A 17,843-nucleotide genomic window follows, 5' to 3' on the forward strand; every position below is an offset into this window, starting at 1 on the left:
CCCCTTTCTTAACATTGTCCTTAAATTCATCATAAACATCAAATGAATAAAAGACAGCATATGGTAATAAAAACTATTATTTTAAGCAAGGATATATTTATGTATCATATGTTTATCCTTTAGTCTCTTTTTGTTCAAATTAAAAAGATTTTAACCGGATTTTACCAAAAAAAGTAATAATGTAAATTATTAAAATGAATACAAAAAACCTCATGCCTTCTTACCATTAAATATATTCACCCATTGAAAATTTATTTTATTATACCAGTAGGGAATTTATAGGCTAATTTCCATACTGTTCTTTCTTTTTCTGGGGGCATATGTCAGCAGGACTGTATAAAATTTCACCATACACAAAAGGTGAAAGTTTGACCTGACTTTCAAATTTACATAGACTGACAGGAGAACTTCAAAATCAAAATTCCTTCCAGACGATCAGAATACCCTAATACCCTAAATAATCCTATCTGTTTCCACTGACTGGATATTTCAAGAGTTGTTCCTCTTTTTCAGTTTTTTGTTTTTAGTAACGTGTATTAAAGTGTTTAGATGTGCTTCCGTTGAAGAAATATTACTACATTCAGATTTTCAATTATAAATGTTTTACTTTTAAGAGGTTAAACAATAATTGTATATAATTATAAAATTGTATATAAGTATAAAGAATTGTCTTTCTGTTTTATGGACTTTTTTTCTTTAGGTGCCTATTAAGCAAAAATTCATTTAGCTAGAAGATCTTATGAGTGGGTTTCTGTTTGCCTCCACTCTCTCCCTTCATATCTGCATACTGGAACTCTAGCTGCAAGAGGTTATTGTAATGTCTGGGTTGCTCACAGTCCTTGTCCTACCAAGGTCTACTGTCTTCTCTAAGACTGTATTTAAAGATGTATTTCTGATACGGGGTACTTTGGTTGACTGACACAGCTTTTCTTCGTTTGTTTCCTTCCTTCCTGGCCCTCCACCTGAGTATGTAGCGAATATCTTTTAAATGAGAAAAAGTGACTTATGGATATCTGACTCACCAAAATGTGTGATTTCTCAAATAAGACTTAAATCCAGTAGTTCCAACTAACCATACTTGGGAACAGTTTTATCTCTTTGTACATAATGGTATATGTTGTTTGCATAAAAGAATATTGTAGACTGATACTTTTGAAAGCATTTTTTTATAAATATCTGTGTGAACAGATATTTTTCTGTTATACTTAAGAACAGTTTCTTCATTTTGTAAATAAGAAAAGGAAAATATTAAGCAGGTAATCTAGTAGTGTCTAAAATCTTTCTTTAATTTTGAAGGAATCAGGAAGATTTAACACTTAAAAAAACCTGCAGTGTTCTTTTAGAATCAGGGTGTTTTTTGTAGATGCCAATAATTTATATCAAGGTAAAAACAATTGAAATCTTGACTGTTATGTTCCCCAAAGTTAAGTGTTTATTTTTAATATTTCTTAGGTTAACCTACAAGAGAGTGATAATGCAGGGTGTCATGGATATCACCAGTTCCTGGAAAATGAATGTATTTATACAGTCAACTTCTCAAAGAGTGATTTATTCTTCCTAATGTGTATATTCTTCCTAATGTTTAGAGCAGTGATTCTCAACCAGGGGACCTGGCACCCAGGGGTGCCTTGAGATCCTTTCAAGAGTGCTATGGGGTGCCAAGCAATGTTAGGACTGTAAGGTGTGTAAACATAATTCTCATGATAAATCCAGAGATTACAAATAGGAATCTGTAGTGTTGAAAAACATTCTTTCCTTTTGTGATGAGTTTTTTGCAACTGAAGAATTGCTCATTTATTTTCCTGTAGTCAAAAAAAACAAGTGAAAACTTAGAGTATTCTCTGAGGGGTGCTTTGAGTCTATTCAAGGGTTCCTTGAGTCTAAAAAGGTTAATAAACACTGGGTTAGAGCTATTCCTGCCTTAAAATACCTGAGTATTAATATTATAATTACTTAATAGTTGTTACTTAATAATTACAAATAATATATAATTATTTAATAATACCGGAGTAGTATTATCCTGTTTGATCAGTTGTCAGAACAAAAGCCACCTCACAGGCAGCATACCAGCAGCACACAAGAGAATCAAGACAGCAGCATTCTGAGTACCAACATCTTCAACTTACCACAATACACACTATCCCAGTCTAAAATATTTGTACTCTCCGAAGGCTTGAACTTCTGCCAAGAGAAAAAAAAACCCTGACAAGAACAAGATACTAATATGTGGAGAATTAGAAGAATTCTTTCACAGACTTGGCCTGAAAGAATACTTCTACAATGAGGTCACTACCACCTCTCACAATCCTGCTACAACTGAGTAAACAAAAAATAATAAGCCATCAGACCAGATAGCTCCCAGCAGATGAAGAATGACTTGCATTCAAAGGCTTGTCTAACATTATGCCAACTATATGGTCCAGTAAAAGATATCACCCTAAGAAATACTTGCCTCTTTTTAATAATACACACTCATTTTGTTCATGCTGTGCACCTTTTGATTATATTTGGCATGTGTGCAGCAAGTGAAAGATTTTTCAATGTTCATCTTGGCCATTTAAATATAATGGGTGTGTTTTGGGGCAAATCAAGATTATGCAAAATCTTTATATGTGGGAACATGAAGAAGGAAGAGAATTTTTTTAGGGTGCCTGAGACAATAGAACTGTTAAAGCTGACTTATGTGGTTTTGTATATTTCATTCACAGGTATGGTTAGTAGAACGATGAATGATGGGCCCCCACTACAGAAAGGATGTGGACAAATTGGAGAGAATCCAGCAGAGGGCAGCGAGAATGGTTAGGGGTCTGGGACACATGACTTCTGAGAACAGGTTGAGGGAACTGGGCTAATTTAGTCTGGAGAAGAGAAGACGGGGGGGGGGGGGGAAGGGAGGAGGGGATTTAATATCAGTCTTCACCTACCTGAAGGATGGTTCCAAAGAGGATGGAGCTAGATTATTCTCAGTGGTGGCAGATAACAGAACAAGGAGCAATGGTCTCAAGTTGCAGCAAAGGAAGTTTAAGTTAGATATTAGGAAAAACTCACTCACTAGGAGGGTAGTAAAACACTGGAACAGGTTACCCAGAGAGGTTGTGGACTCTCTATACTTGGATGTTTTTAAGACCCAGCTAGTAGGGTTGTGCAAAATTTCGCCAGCTGTTTCATTTCAACACTGTTTCGACTCGAGCTCAAAACAGCGAAATCAAAATGAAATGAAGGGCTTCAAAACAGCCTTGAAACAAAATGAGGCCAGTTGAAATGTTTTGAAAGTTTCGAAATGTTTTGAGTTTTGAAGCAGCAGCCAGGTGGTGGGAGGCAGGGGAGATCCAGGGCTATACTCAGAGCGGCTTTTTAGCCCCATGTGGCTCAGCCCTGCAGGAGTGCAGCCCTGGCTCTCCCCGCCTCCCGCCGCTGGGCTGTGCTGTGAGGCTGATGGAGCCAATGGGAACGCTCTGCCCACCTCCCGAGACCAGGCTGTGCTCCCATCGGCTCCACCAGCCCTGTGGAGTCCAGACCTGTGGCAGGATGCGGGCAGAGCCAGCGCTGCACCACTGGGCTGGGGTTCCACGGAGCTACAAGCCACTGGGCGCTGAGCCCAGTGGAGGGAGTTAGAGCACAGCCCCAGCGCTGCACGCCGCCTCCCTCTACGGGGCAGCAAGCCGCTTGGTGCTGAGCCTAATGGAGGGAGGTGGAGAGCAGTCCTGGTGCTGTGTGCCACCTCCCTCTACTGGGTAGCAAACTGCTGGGTGCTGAACCCGGTGGAGGGAGGTGAAGCGCAACCCTGGCTGCGCCCAGCAACTTGCTGCCCAGTGGAGAGAGGCTGCACTCCACCTCCCTGCACCAGGTTCAGTGCCCAATGGCTTGCTGCCTGGTGGAAGGAGGCAGTGCACAGCCATGGCATTGTGCTCCACCTCCTTCCACTGGGCTCAGTGCCCAGCGGCTCCCAGCCCTGTGGAACTGAGCCTGCTGGGGGGAAGTGGAGCGTAGCACTGGGGCGGCGCTCCGCCTCCCTCCACCAGGCTCAGCTGCCAGTGCTGGTCCCAGGTGGCAGCGGCAGCCTCCCGCCCACACCCCCAGGAGGGCTCTGCTGGACTCCTCTGGGGGTGTGGGTCCCTGATCTGCCCATGATCACAGGAGGCTGCTCCTCCTCCAGTTTTGTGCTTTCCCATTATAGCCTATGGACAAAACTCAAAACAGTATCGAAACAGCGAAATTGTTTTGATGAAACGAATTGGAACAGTGCTTTCGAAACAAAACTAAACATGAAATGAAACACCGTTCTGTCAAAACATTGAAACAGAAGTTGAAGCAAAATGGTGCTGTTTTGCAGAGCCCTGCCAGCTAGACAGAGCCATGGCTGGGATGATCTAGAGTAAGGGGTTGGACTTGATGACCTCCTGAGGTCCCTTCCAACCCTAATTTACTATGATTCTATGAAATCAAATAATTTAAAGAAATACCGGTGATCCTTTTAAGAAGGATGTGTCAATATTGGTTTGTAGGTGGAAGAGAATTGCACTGTTTTGAAAATGAGAAAGGCCATATTCAGGATGAGAGAATACCGACCATACTACAAGTTCTATGAATTTTTATCTTTTGCCTCCCTAGAGTAAATAAATATTCACATGTGATGCTTACCAGACAGAATTTATCTAAAAACAAAAAAAAAAAACAAACACATCTAAGTGGTTAAATTTTAACAGCCTATTTAAATAATACACGAACAGTCCTCACTATATTCTAACACTCAGGATATTGGCAAATGTTCTTTTTTAACCACTTGAAAAAGGAAAGTGTGCTACTACTCAGGAGTATACATCGGGTCTTATGACTTGCTTTCAAGACAGAAAAATGAAAAATAATCTCCACCCACCCAGTCTTACTCTGCATACTGCAAATCCCTTACTGAGGCAATAAGGGCACTCGGAGATGTCTCTGCCATCAAACTCAGATATCTTCAGATTCTGGCACCAAGATTTTTGCCTGACACTGGAAATCCACTAGCACTCCTTCCAAGAGAACACCATCTTTTTCCCTAGTACTGTACCAGTTAGCACCCACCATCATGTTGCTCCAGATTCAAGGGCCTATTTCCTACCAGGGTGCAAAGCATATCCTATCTTTGTAGATACCATACAGGAAGTTCTTGTGTTTTGAACACTTGTGGCTGCAAGTTACTTATGGATAAGCTTCGACTGGAAATTAGTAGAGGATTTCTAATTATCAGAACGTTGAAATTTGTCAGTGGTTTGGCTGGAGGACAGATATGCAGCCCTAGCAACAGAGAGGAAGAAGCATGTTCCATTGGTGGAGGAAGACAGGCCAGGCTTCACCAATGTGGGAAGGATCGAGACAACCGCCACAAAGAAGAAGCTATGGGTGGTGGTGGTTGGAGACTCCCTTCTTGGGGGGGAACGAAAGGAGCCATCTGCCAACCTTTCTGTTGTTTCAGAAAGTCTGCTGCTTGCTCAGAGCCTGGATTCAAGACGTCATGGAAGGACTACCAAGACTCTGACTACTACCCCATGCTGCTCATCCATGTGGGCATCTATGATACTGCCAGGGGAGACCCTGAGCATAGCAAAAGTGACTACAGGGCTGTGGGTGCAAGGGTGAGGGGGCCTGGGGTTCAGGTTGTGTTCTTGTTGATCCTCCTGGTCAAGGGAAAGGACCAGGGATGGCACAGGTGGTGTCACCAGCATCACTTTGGGCTTCTCCAACCATGGGATGTTGTTTTAAGAAGAAGGATTGCTGGGAAGAGATGGGATCAACCTGAGAAAGAGAGGAAAGAGTGTCTTCACAGATAGGCTCACTAACCTAGTGAGGAGGACTTTAAACTAGGTTTGCCAGGGAGGAAATATGGGCTGGATGAATGGACTCTATGATGGATAGAAAACTGGCTGGAGCATTGGGCTCCAAGAGTAGTAATCAATGGTTCGATGTCTAGTTGGCAGTCGGTGTCAAGTGGAGTACGCCAGGAGTTAGACCTGGAGCCAGTTTTGTTCAATGTCTTCATCAATGATCTGGAAGATGGCATGGAGTGCACCCTCAGCAAGTTTGCAACTGAAAGTAAGCTATGGGGAGTAGTAGATATGCTTGAAGGTAGAGCTAGGTTTCAGAGTGACCTAGACAATTGGAAGATTGGGCCAAAATAAATGTCATGCAGTTCAACAAGGACAAGTGCAAAGTCCTGCACTTAGGGTGGAACAATCCCATGTACCACTACAGGCTGGGGGCTGAGTGGCTGGACAGCAGCTCTGCAGAAAAGGACCTGGGGGTTACAGAGGACAATAAGCTGAATATGAGTCAGCAGTGCGCCCTTGTTGCCACTAAGGCTAATGGCATAGTGGGCTGCATTGGTAGGTGTGTTGCCAGGAGGTCAAGGGAAGTGATTATTCCCCTCCATTTAGCACTGGTGGGGCCACATCTGAGTATCTAAAAAGAGGCTTATGGATACTGGTATTATGTTGAGTTTTGGGCCCCCCACTACGGAAAGGATGTGGAAAAATTGGAGAGTCCAGTGGAGGGCGACAAAAATGGTGAGGGAGTTAGGGCACATGACTTAAGAGGACATGCTGAGGGAGCTGGGCTTATTTAGTCTGGAGAAGAGAAGACAGGGGAGATTTCATAGTAGCCTTCAGCTACCTGAAGTGGGGTCAAAAGAGGATGGAGTTAGACTGTTCACAGTGGTGGCAGATGAGAGAACAAGAAGCAGTCTCAAATTGCAGCAAGGGAACTTTAGGTTAGATATTAGGAAGAATTTTCTCACTAGGAGGGTAATATAACACTGGAACAGGTTACCCAGAGAGGTGGTGAAAGCTCCATCCTTGGAGGTTTTCATGACCCAGCTAGACAAAGCTTTGGTTGAGATGATTTAGTTGCAGATGGTCCTGCTTTGAGCAGGCGGTTGGACAAGATGACCTCCTGAGGTCCCTTCCAACCCTAATTTTCTATGATTCTGTGATTCTGTAACAGTCTTCCAAGCAAAGTGATGGGCTTAAGGAACCTGATCTGAATAAGTTTGGTGGAAGGGATGATGCAATGAAATCAGTCTCATCTTGGGGTGACCCCAGAGCTCCAGAGTCTCTCCCCACTGCCTTGCTATGGATCCTCAGGGTTTTGACTTCTTTTTGCTTCTGGGAGACTTTGCTCCCCTTAGCAAACCTGAGTTTAACCAGAACTCTGACCAAACTTTACAGCTGAGTGGAAGGGGGCCCCTTGAACTTTTAGGGAGTCCCTGGGATTGCAGATGAGAATCCATCCCCCCCAGAAAAACCAAATGCCTCTTCTTGCCAGCTGGTCTAAAATCTCTTTGCACACCAGAAAAGCTGTAAAGTAATAAGTTGAGACAGGTTTATTAGATAAGGCAAAAAAAATCAAACATTTGTTTGGTTTGGTTAGACAGACATACAAAAATAAAAATATCTCCTTGCTAACTACTAACCTGAAGATATTTCCAGGTGTTTCCTGTGTTTCCAGCAGCAAGCAGTCTTGCTAGCTTCTTGGGTGACCCTTCTGCCTACTTGGCTGGTTTCCTCTTTTCCCCTGGACACCTGGTAACTTCTTCTCTCCCAAAAGGTTTTTTTAAAATCCCCTGATCATCATCTCCATCTAAACTTTCATTCCTTGTTTCAATTCCTGGGGCACATGTTTATATTGGTAGATGATTTTCTTTCAAAGTCTGGCATCCACCTGTTAATTGCACCAATTGTATTCTTTGGTATGCACCAGGCCATTGTTTGATATATATTCTGTTTAATGTAAACATTCCCAGAATTTTTCTTCCTCTGTCTGTGTTAGGTATGCTAAATAGGGTGTCCTTTGTATGCAGTTAACCATTGCCTAGTGAGAAGTGCTCTTATCACCTAGCTGGAAATACACCAACTGACAATTTCTTGAGTAAATCAGGGCAAAGAATTATAACAGTATATTTATATCAAACCTCACACTACATAAAATATATAAATAAAAAAATAAACATAGTTTATTATTACATCCAAATATGACAGTAGTTAAGTGGAGGGGATATCTGTATATGTGAGTTATGAGAAAAGAACCAATGTAGATTGAAGTATCCTGTGATGGGATATCATGATGAGATTGGAAATTCTGGTACAAGACCGCTTAGTCTGTGTGGCATGGATGCATAATTTTGGTCTTTAGGTTATGGTATAAAGGTAGCTGTAATGTGGAAGATTAGTAATCCCATGACTCTGTATTTTGCTGGTCATCAGTTGGGGCCAGGAAGAAATTCCAGTTGGGGCCAAGAAGATTTTTTTTGTTTTTGAGGGGACATTAGCCACAGCTGAGGTCATTTTTGACTGAGGTTCACTGGTGCCTCTGCTAGCTTGATAAACCCAAAGAATCCAGTCTGAAAGATCCTGCTTTTCCACTCAGGATCAAACCAAATGACAAATTTGGGGTCAAGTAGGAATTTTTCCTGTAAGCACAGAATGTGAGGCACTTTATGGCCCAGGAGGCCCCTTTTAGTTCTGGGTCCCTATGCTCTGTACAGGATAAACCCCATAAGGACCATTGTATTGATTTGTCAGGTTGTGAGACCTCTTAGACCGTGAAGGAAGGTTCATAGTGTTGGATGTTCCTCTGTTAGCCCTCTCCTTTAAGCACTTGCAGGTAAGTGTGAGCCTATGAGAAGCTTGTAGTATGAAGCCTTCCAGTTCTCCAGAACAATCGCACCCTGTAGGTCAGGGGACCCTAGTACCATCTGAGGCTGCCGAAGTTCAGAGCTGCAGTTTTCCTTAGAAATCCTTCTGGAGGGGTCTCACTTCACTGCTTCCTGGGCGTTTAGTGCCTGCCATGGTTGCTTCTCCCTGCTGAAAGTTTTCCTCATTGCACAGTACCAGCCTTCCTTCTGTCATTTCTCTAGATGCTGGCTTTTAAACTCCATGGCCCCTCTTGGGTCAGATGACCCTCTAGCCCAGGCACAGCTGTTCCTGTCTAATTCTAATGAATGGCTTATAGCTGCTACTCTAGCTGCCATAGCAGGGCTCTTGCTGCTCAAGCAGGGCTCTGCCCTATCAACCTGTGGCTGGGCCACTAGCCCTGGAATTGGCACTCGAAACCCATGAACCCCTGGCTGCCTGTTCCTCTGCCTGGTGGAGGGAGGCGGAGCGCAGCCCCAGTGCTACGCTCCACTTCCCCCCAGCAGGCTCATTTCCACAGGGCTGGGAGCCGCTGGGCACTGAGCCCAATGGAAGGAGGTGGAGCACAATGCCATGGCTGTACACTGCCTCCTTCCACCAGGCAGCAAGCCATTGGGCACTGAACCTGGTGCAGGGAGGTGGAGTGCAGCCTCTCTCCACTGGGCAGCAAGTTGCTGGGCGCAGCCAGGGTTGCGCTTCACCTCCCTCCACTGGGTTCAGCCCATAATGGGCAGTGCTTCCCCAACCTGGGGATCCCCCTGCTGCTGCTTCTCACCTAAAGTAACAGGAGCCCCTGGTTCCCCATTACACTTGTATTCCTCAGAGTCAGGCCAATATGTATGAGTCTTGATTCCTCAGTGGGACCTAAATCTGATCCTTATATACTAAATAGAGCCACTGTTTGAGCCTATGGCGATATGAACCCTGATTCATCTATCAATGATCCATCTGTCATCTACTAACAAAAATTCCTAGTAGCAGTTACCTTAGCAAGGAGAGCAGGCAAGATCCAAGTCTTCATGGCATATCCTCTTTACTTCATATTTTATCCTGACAAAACCTTGAAGGCCTATCCAGAATTCTTGTTTTGAGTTGCACAATAGTGACAGATCATTCTCCCAGTTTTCTTCCCAAAGTCCCATTTCTCTTAGGCAGAAGCTTCTCTACATTTGCTTAACATTATGAAGGCTCTAGTCCAGGGGTTGCCAACCAGGAGTACGTGCACCCCCAGGGGTACTTAAAAAGGTTGTAGGGGGTACACATGGGTGGGCGGGGATGGAATGTGCTCTGGGGTGTGGCAGCAGCATCTCCCTGGTGCGTTCACCTCTTACCCAGGGGAAGGACATGCCAAGCACCGCAGGCCCCATGCAGCATGCTGCGGCATCTCTCCACCCCTCACCCCAGCTCACTCTCCAGATTAGCCACTACCCCCACAGCAGAGTGGTAGGGTCTGAATGGTGGGGGGGTGGTGCCTGCCCCCAGCGGCGTGCAATTGGCCAGATGTGAGGCCAGTCAGCAGCCCGCAGACCCACAACTGGCCATGGCAAAGCAGCACAGCATGCGGCCAAGCAAGTCAGCACCAGCAGCCACCACATGTGAGCCCCCACCCCATTCCCCACCCCCCCGGCAGCGCTGCCACTATGCATACCCCTGGGAGGGCATGGGGGGCATGTGCCCCTGGATCAGCACACAAGGCAAGGTGGGCTGTGGGCTGCTGTGGGCTGGGGCCAGGGCAGCACTGGGCTGTTCCCAGCAGGGGTGTTGGGCCGGGCTGCACTGGGAGGCAGTTATGGAGAGCTACACTGAATTTTGGGGTGGCTGCAACCCCTCCCATAGCCCCCTCCCAGTGCCACAGCTGCTCAGCCTGCGCTTGTGACTGGGCTTGGGGGGGTGGAAATCGAGCCCCCCACAGTGCAGGAGGGAATGGAGCAGGGGCAAATCATTCACCCCTGCCCCTGTCCCACACCCTTCTGCACTGTGGGGATTGTCCCATGACTCGGCCCAACCAGGGCCCCATTCACAGTGAATGAGGCCCTGGCTGGGCCAGGTTGTGGGATAATTGGAGCCTGCTGGCTTATCCAGGGGCATGGGTGGGCAGCTCCTGCTGCTGCGTGCATCATGGGGGAACCTGGGGGGGGTGGTACTTGCCCCCCCTGCTTTGGCTCCTCTGTGCTGTGTCCCTGGATGAGCAGCTGGGCTCTGATTGTCCCACGACCTGGCCCAGCCGGGGCCTCATTCACTGTGAATTGAGCCCTGGCTGGGCCAGTTCATGGGATAATCTCCACATTGCAGGAGGGAGTGGGGCAGGGGTAGGGATGAATGATTCACCCCTGCCCCGTTCCCTCCTGCTCTATGGGAGGCTTGATCCTCAGTCCTATTCCCTCCCTCACCACTGTGGTGGGGGGCAGTTCGAGGCCCTGCAGTGAGGGAGGGAGTGGGCCAAGAGCAAGGGCTGGGGTGAGTGGGGCCCTGGCTAGGCCAGGTGGTGGGACAAGCAGAGGCCCGGGGGGCCCCACTCACCCCAGCCCCTGCTCCTGCCTGAAGCTGAAACTTTGAGACTGAAGGGGTACACTTGTTTAAAAAGGTTGAGAACCCCTGCGACTCTAGTCTCTTATTTGCACAAGACTAAACCTTGCCTCAGTGCCAGCCCTGGAGAGGGAGGGTGGAATTCATCATGCAGGGTCGGACCTATAGTGTTAATCCTTTTACAGCCACTGCCAAATTGGTAGCAGCTTTTAGCTTTTGACCAAAATTTGCTTCTAATTCAGCAGTGGCAATGAAAGGGTCAATACTGATGCTGCAGCATGTACTCTGCCTCTGTGTTCAGGACAGAGCCATGCCTCTCAAAAATCTTTTTTTCTTTATTCAGATTTCCCCAAAACAAGGTGTACATCTTATTTCAGGGTGTGTGATTTTTGAGAAAATAGTCATTGATTTCTTTGGGATTTGTGGCTCTTCTGGACAATCAGGTAATTTCTGATGAAGTTAAAAATAGATTTGGGGCCCTAATGTTACGCTCATAAATTTGGAAACTTGCTACCGTAGGCAGGAGGGGTTTGGGGTTTTTTCGGAATGTTATTGTAATCTAAAATAAATTATTTTAAAATGAGTATCTCCCTAATCTACTTGTAAGGGACAAATCACTTGTCATGTATACATTGTATCTCCATTTATACTAATAGGGTGAACTACCATAGAGCTAAGTTTAGCTCACTGTTTTTTGAGTATTTTTAATTGTGTTTGTTTGGAAGGCAGCATCTAATATTTTCAACAAGGTGCAGAAACAATACCTAAGTGTCATTGTGCCTGTAACTGTGCAAACTGAAATGTTTGCCTTGGTAGTATTTTTGAGATACAGAATCAGTTTTTTGTCATGAAAGGTAATCTTTTGTACTTGCTTATATATAGACTGGTGATGTACATTGAAAGAGACAGCAGAAAGGCCACACCAGGAAAAGAGCAGCAAAGCGGCAATGAATACCTGTCAAAATGCCTGGATCTTCTCATCTATCACATTGTACAGGAGCTGCCAGGAATTCTAGGTAATTTGAACTGGCTAACTATAAACAGATTTTTTTTTAATCTTACTTTTTTCTTTACGCCCTTGTGGAACATTTAAATGTCTTTTTAAAGAACAAATATGAAGGTGGAAAGATGCTATTTTCCTATCATTTACTGTTTATGATGTTAGCTTCACAGAGTTTCTCAGGGCTTAGCTTAGAGCTAAGGCTGGAAGCACTGCTGGAAAGCACATTTTGCTTGCCCACTCAGTCTTGCTCTGGGTGTGCTAAAAGTCCTAGAAATATGGCAATGTAGTCACATTATAGTGGACCTGGACCCAGGCTCCTATGGTCCCTCTTAGGCTCTTGGTCTTGAGTGTGCTTATAGGTATGAAGTTAGGACACCATATGGAAATGGTGCAGATAAACCATTGGTTGTATGATGATACTTTGCATTTGAATATTGAGAGAATGCTTTGTTTTGTTTAAGATTTATATATCAAAAGCTGGAGTTAGGAGAGGGAAATGAGTGAAAAGGGGGATTGGAAACTGATGACACAGATTATAGATGGAGAGGAACCTAGGGAAGGAAGCAGGAATAACTGGCAATCATTTGGTTGTAGCAGACACTGACAAGGAAAATGGGACTGCCAGGTTCAATAAGTTAGAAGAAACAGTGGGGGTGGAGAAGGAAGTGGATGGATAAGAGAGGGACAAGGATCTGTGGAGGTGTTTGTGGGTGAAATGAAATCACCAAGGAACGGGATGGGTGACCTAGGAATAGAAGTTAGTAGATGGCTTGGGGAAGGGGAAGAGTAGAAGGGCCAGCTGTGTATGAAAACTGAGCCTAGAAGTAAGGAGGATGAGAAGACTGGGATTTGGATAGCAAACTGTGAGGGAAAGATTTTCAAAATGGCTGGTTGGGGAAACTGAGCCTAGAAATTTGGACTGGGTAGGCAAGATAATGGAACCAGGACAAGGACCCCAGTTTGGTGAAAAGGGTCTGGGATAGAATCAGTCTATAGTGGATTGGGCAGAGGAGGTCAAAGTTTGGGGAGTTACAGGCGGAACATAAATTCAAGTGCAAGAAAAAGGCTTCAGGAAAGATGAGATGTGGGTTTGAATACTCTGAGAGCAGAGAGATTGATCTGTGAGTTGTCAACACAAAGGTGGCAGTTAAAACTGTCTTAGCAGACAGGATGTCCCAGGCTAGAAATAGGTATTGCCAAATTAAGCAAATCAGCTGTGTCAGGATTAACCTAGTACAGCTGATCTGCTTCATTTGGTGAAACACGTCACCTCTTGTTTTCCCAATGATCTTGCAGGACAGTGGGCAACACATTCCTGGACATACCTCAGGAATCTCTCTGATATGTCTCTATAAGCAGGGAAATCCCAGCTCCTCCTCCCCCCCCCCCCCCCCCCGAGACTGCATTGGAACGAGTTGGACACTCTGATGTGGTGCCAGGGTTGGGCCACCAATCAGCTGATTGGCCACAACCCTGGGACTACACTGGAGTGTCGACAGGTAGTCCCAAAAGGGGGAAGCCAGGCAGGCATTCCCAAGGCTTTAAGGCCCTGATCCTTCATACACTGGGAATAGGAATTAACAAGGCTTACCAGATTGGACCCCTGAAGCCTCAAGACTGCCTGCTTGCAGTGGCTGTGGAATGTGTGCAACTCTGGGCTGACTGCACACTCGCACCATAAACCTAACAGATTAAAGCAACAGATTAAAGCAGCACAAATTGATACGACCTATGTTGTGGCCACAAATTTTGGGCATTTGTGGCTTGACAGGGGTATGGGTGTCTGTTTGCTTGGCCTTTGTACTACCATAAAATACGTTATGGTAGTGCAAAGGGGATGTCTGTCTACTTCCACCCCCAGAGATATGGGTGCAAAGGTATAGGAGAGAAGGGGCCAACGATAGAGACCCTTGCAACCTTCAGGCAGGAGAGAAGAGTAAGACTCTGTGTAATGGTTTTTGGATCCAAGATGACAGTAGATTTATTTCTTGCTGTGTGTTAATCAGAAATGATCCCAGCAGGGTGCAGGGCCCAGGGCAAAGCAGCCTGCCCACCCTGCACACGTATGCCAGGGAGTGAAAGCCCTGGCACACTAGATGTGGCGGGATGTGTGGTGGCCGGAACTTCCAGGCAGAACAGGCAAAAAGCCATCCAACCTGCCGGGTGGGCAAGTGGCCTAACTTGCAGCTGTGGCCTCTCCACCTGGCTCTGAGGGGCCCCCCAAAGCATGGGGCCCAGGGCAGTTGCCCCAGTTCCACGCGCCCTCCCCCCTCCCCCCCCGCTCCAGCAGGGATGGCCCTGGTGTTAATTATTGTTACAGGAATGAGAAAGAATGGGCAGTGCTTGCAAAGATGCTAGGTCAAGAAGTCACTTTATTCTCTTAAAGTTTATTTACAAAGACCATGTGATGTTTGTGTTTTCCTCACACCAAATGCTTTTTTTTTCTCTTTACGTAACTTAATATATCAGATGCCCATTCAGGGTCAATTCCAGGATTGCATCCACAGTCTATAAAACGATTGAGGCATGAACTGGTTTACCATATGTACATGTAGTACCTCACATTGTGTGGTCCTCATCTCATTTGGGAGGTAAAACATATTGTTACCATTTACCCAGAATATTGCATTGCAGTTTTTGCACACAATTTTCTGATTTTACTATTGTATAGTTTTAATGGGATGGCTTGGACAATTACTGTATCTAAAGTAAAGCCAATTGCAGACATTTCCATTTAATTTTTTTCGTTGTCTGTTTTGATTATTTTTTAAGCTGTCCATTTCTATCATAAAGCATTTTCTCTCTGTTTGTTTGGGATCAATGAAGAAACATGTCCTGGTCGAAGGGTGAATGCTATTGCCTCATGTGAAAAAGGTGTCCAAACTTAGATACCTTACAAAATGGAACTAGTTAAAAGCAATGTAATTATTGATTAACAAATTAATGTTTGGTTGGTTTTTTTACAAGCATATATTTAAACTCTCTTCTAATCCCCTTCTGTTCCAGCAGATGTTGCTGTAAACCAAATTATATTTAAAAAAAGAAATCAGTTTCTCTCTCTCACACTAAAAAGTTCAGTTAAATCTGTAATAGAGCAGTCTGTCTTCAAAACTTGCCAAATAGCTTAACTAAATAACCTAACTTCTGTAATTATAGAATTTTAAGTTCTCTTCTGTAATAACTATAAGAAGTGCAAGGCATACTGAAATACTGAGGTAAGCATACCTATACATCTGATGCAGAATTGGCAACAAGGGTGATCACTGTATGCATCTTACCATACAGAAAACCAGAATACCAAATGAGGGTGATTCACCATCTCTCAGTCACTGCAAGTTGGGCTCGGGCAGATTATTCTATTTAACTATTTAAAAGAAAAGTGTATGTTTCTTAAAAAATAGAATTTTTCTTGTATCTTCTATAAATGAAAAAAATATGAGCTTTTTGGACAGTTAACTATCCATGACAGTCAAATCCATAAACATATTTGTCCTTTTCATTTGGTACCTAGTTCTTCTGTCTTTCCATTTGTTGAACATTGCAATCACTTGGAATATTTAACAGATAAAACACTGCTACTGCTAAGTATGAATTAATACCATGGCCTGTTTTATACAGAAGATCTGATTATGAAGATTGTATGGTCCCATCTAGCCTTAAAGTGTATGAAACATTAAATAAGTGTGGCGGAATGTGTCCTTTAATTGTTTAATGCACATATAATGTGCTGTAAATAATCTTCAGTACAGGTGTTCTTGGGGAAAAGAAGTGCACATTCTAGACTGTATGACTTCACGAGATCCTTTCCAGTCGTACTTTCCTATGATCCTGTGAACATTCAGAGATGGAATACGGCCCTTGCAATGGATATTTTCATTGCTTTGGTAGTTGCTTTTCTTTCTTTGCATATATACAAAGACTTTCTCTGGCCTCTTTCTTCTACTTCAGATGAAGATATGATGGAGTCATGTTTGCTTGAGACAACAGTTAATATAGAACAGGATCAGTCAGAATACAGTTCTTTTACATTCATCCATTTGTTGGAGCTGATCCCCCAGCAGCTGCAGCAGTGACAGCAGCAGCCCCATCCAGAAGGGCCTGGCCCTTCCACCCATGAGGGTGGGAGTGACAAGTGTGGGCTAGGCACAGTACAATTAGTTGGTGGGCACCCTCAGGCTGGATTAAATTGCCTGGCAGGCTGGATGTATTCTGCCCACCCCGATGTATAGTATATGAAATTGAACACAGCATCTTGCACAATATTTGATTTAAGTTTGGGGAAAGTATTTGTGAGACAGTTATCAAAAATGTTGTTCATTCAAAGATAAGTCATTGAAGGCTCTTTTCTAATGTTTCATGAAAAGCTGCTAACAAAGCTACTGAGAGTTTTGATCACTCAATTAGGTTTGGACTGCATAAGCTTCTGTGTGGTTCATTCTGATATGTCTGAGTTTGGGATGCTCAGAAGGGGTCAGAGAGATGGTTTGCAAATGTTTCTTGTGGAGAAGAAATAATAGCTTCTAAGAGATTGTAGACTTCAGAATTTATCAACATAATTACAGAATTACAAATTTTTTGCCTCGAAAAATGATGTGTTTGCCCATGACATGATTCATCTACTGCGCTACTGCAGATTTTTGTAAATATAGTTCTGCTTGGAATCAGTGGGTGCCTCTACAAAGATGCTTTGCTGTGCATTAGACTAATGTGCAGTAAAGTGTTACCATCTACACATGCTCAGCAATTACTGTGCAGTAGATTAGTTTTATGCGCTGTTTTCTAGTACCTGTGGATACAGATACTAGAATTCAGCACATTAAACTAATGCACCAAAGCACACGTCAGCCTAGGCAGCAGAGAGCCACAGGAGGCAGGGAGAATTGTCCTGGCTTGGTGGGATGCTGCCTCCCAGCCACATGGAGACTGGGACACTTTATGATCTCCACGTAGCTTGGAGAGTTGTCCTCTTTGCTGGGCACCTGCCTCCCAGCTATGTGGAGATCGGGACCTGTCTTGATCTCCACGTGGCTGGGAGACCTGTCCCAGCTGTCAGTCTCCGGCAGCTAGGACAGCTCCCTCCTCCCCGTGGAGATTGGCATCAGCCCTCATGCTCCCTGCCAGCTTGGGACTGGCACTCAGGAGAGCCTGGAACTCCCTCTGGCTGCTGCAGGAGGGCAGAGCAGGGCAGGAGCAGCCCTGAACTGAACTGGTCCCACTGGGAGCAAATTTGCTTCCAATGGGTGTACGTTCAGATATGTGTGGGACTTCATTTTAATGCACCTGAATCTTTTGCACAGAAAATTGAGATGCATCAATTGCATGTGTACACAATGGACTTTCTAGCGACTTAAAAATAGGAGTAAAAGAGAAATCAGCCCTTAGATTCTAGTTTGGCACTTATTTAGTGTCAAGAAAATGATCATATGTCACATTAGTGGGGAAAACGTGGAATTAGGGCACAGTGTATCTGGCAGTAAGTGATAATTTTTTTTCAGCCAGGATAAGAGTTAGGCTCTTTAACACTCTTAAGAGTTACCTCCTAGAGAAAAACAGAATCTCTTCCCTTCCATATCCTCACAGTTTAGTGCAAGTTACTGGTAAGCATAAGAGACTAATCTTTACTCTTGTAAAAAATGGTAGAACTGTAT

At 44.5% G+C, this 17,843-nt stretch overlaps 1 protein-coding gene across 4 annotated transcripts in view; it reads left to right on the plus strand.

Moving 5' to 3' along the window:
- ULK4 (unc-51 like kinase 4) overlaps positions 1-17,843 on the plus strand; it is a 468,513-nt gene that overhangs the window by 159,879 nt on the left and 290,791 nt on the right. For all 4 annotated transcript variants that reach the window (XM_059728765.1, XM_019483511.2, XM_019483510.2 and 1 more), the window contains exon 23: positions 12,075-12,208. In XM_059728765.1, coding sequence (XP_059584748.1) covers positions 12,075-12,208 — 134 coding nt within the window. The remainder of the gene's footprint in view (positions 1-12,074; positions 12,209-17,843) is intronic.

This window comes from Alligator mississippiensis, chromosome 5, assembly GCF_030867095.1.
Source record: "Alligator mississippiensis isolate rAllMis1 chromosome 5, rAllMis1, whole genome shotgun sequence".
Taxonomy (NCBI): domain Eukaryota; kingdom Metazoa; phylum Chordata; order Crocodylia; family Alligatoridae; genus Alligator; species Alligator mississippiensis.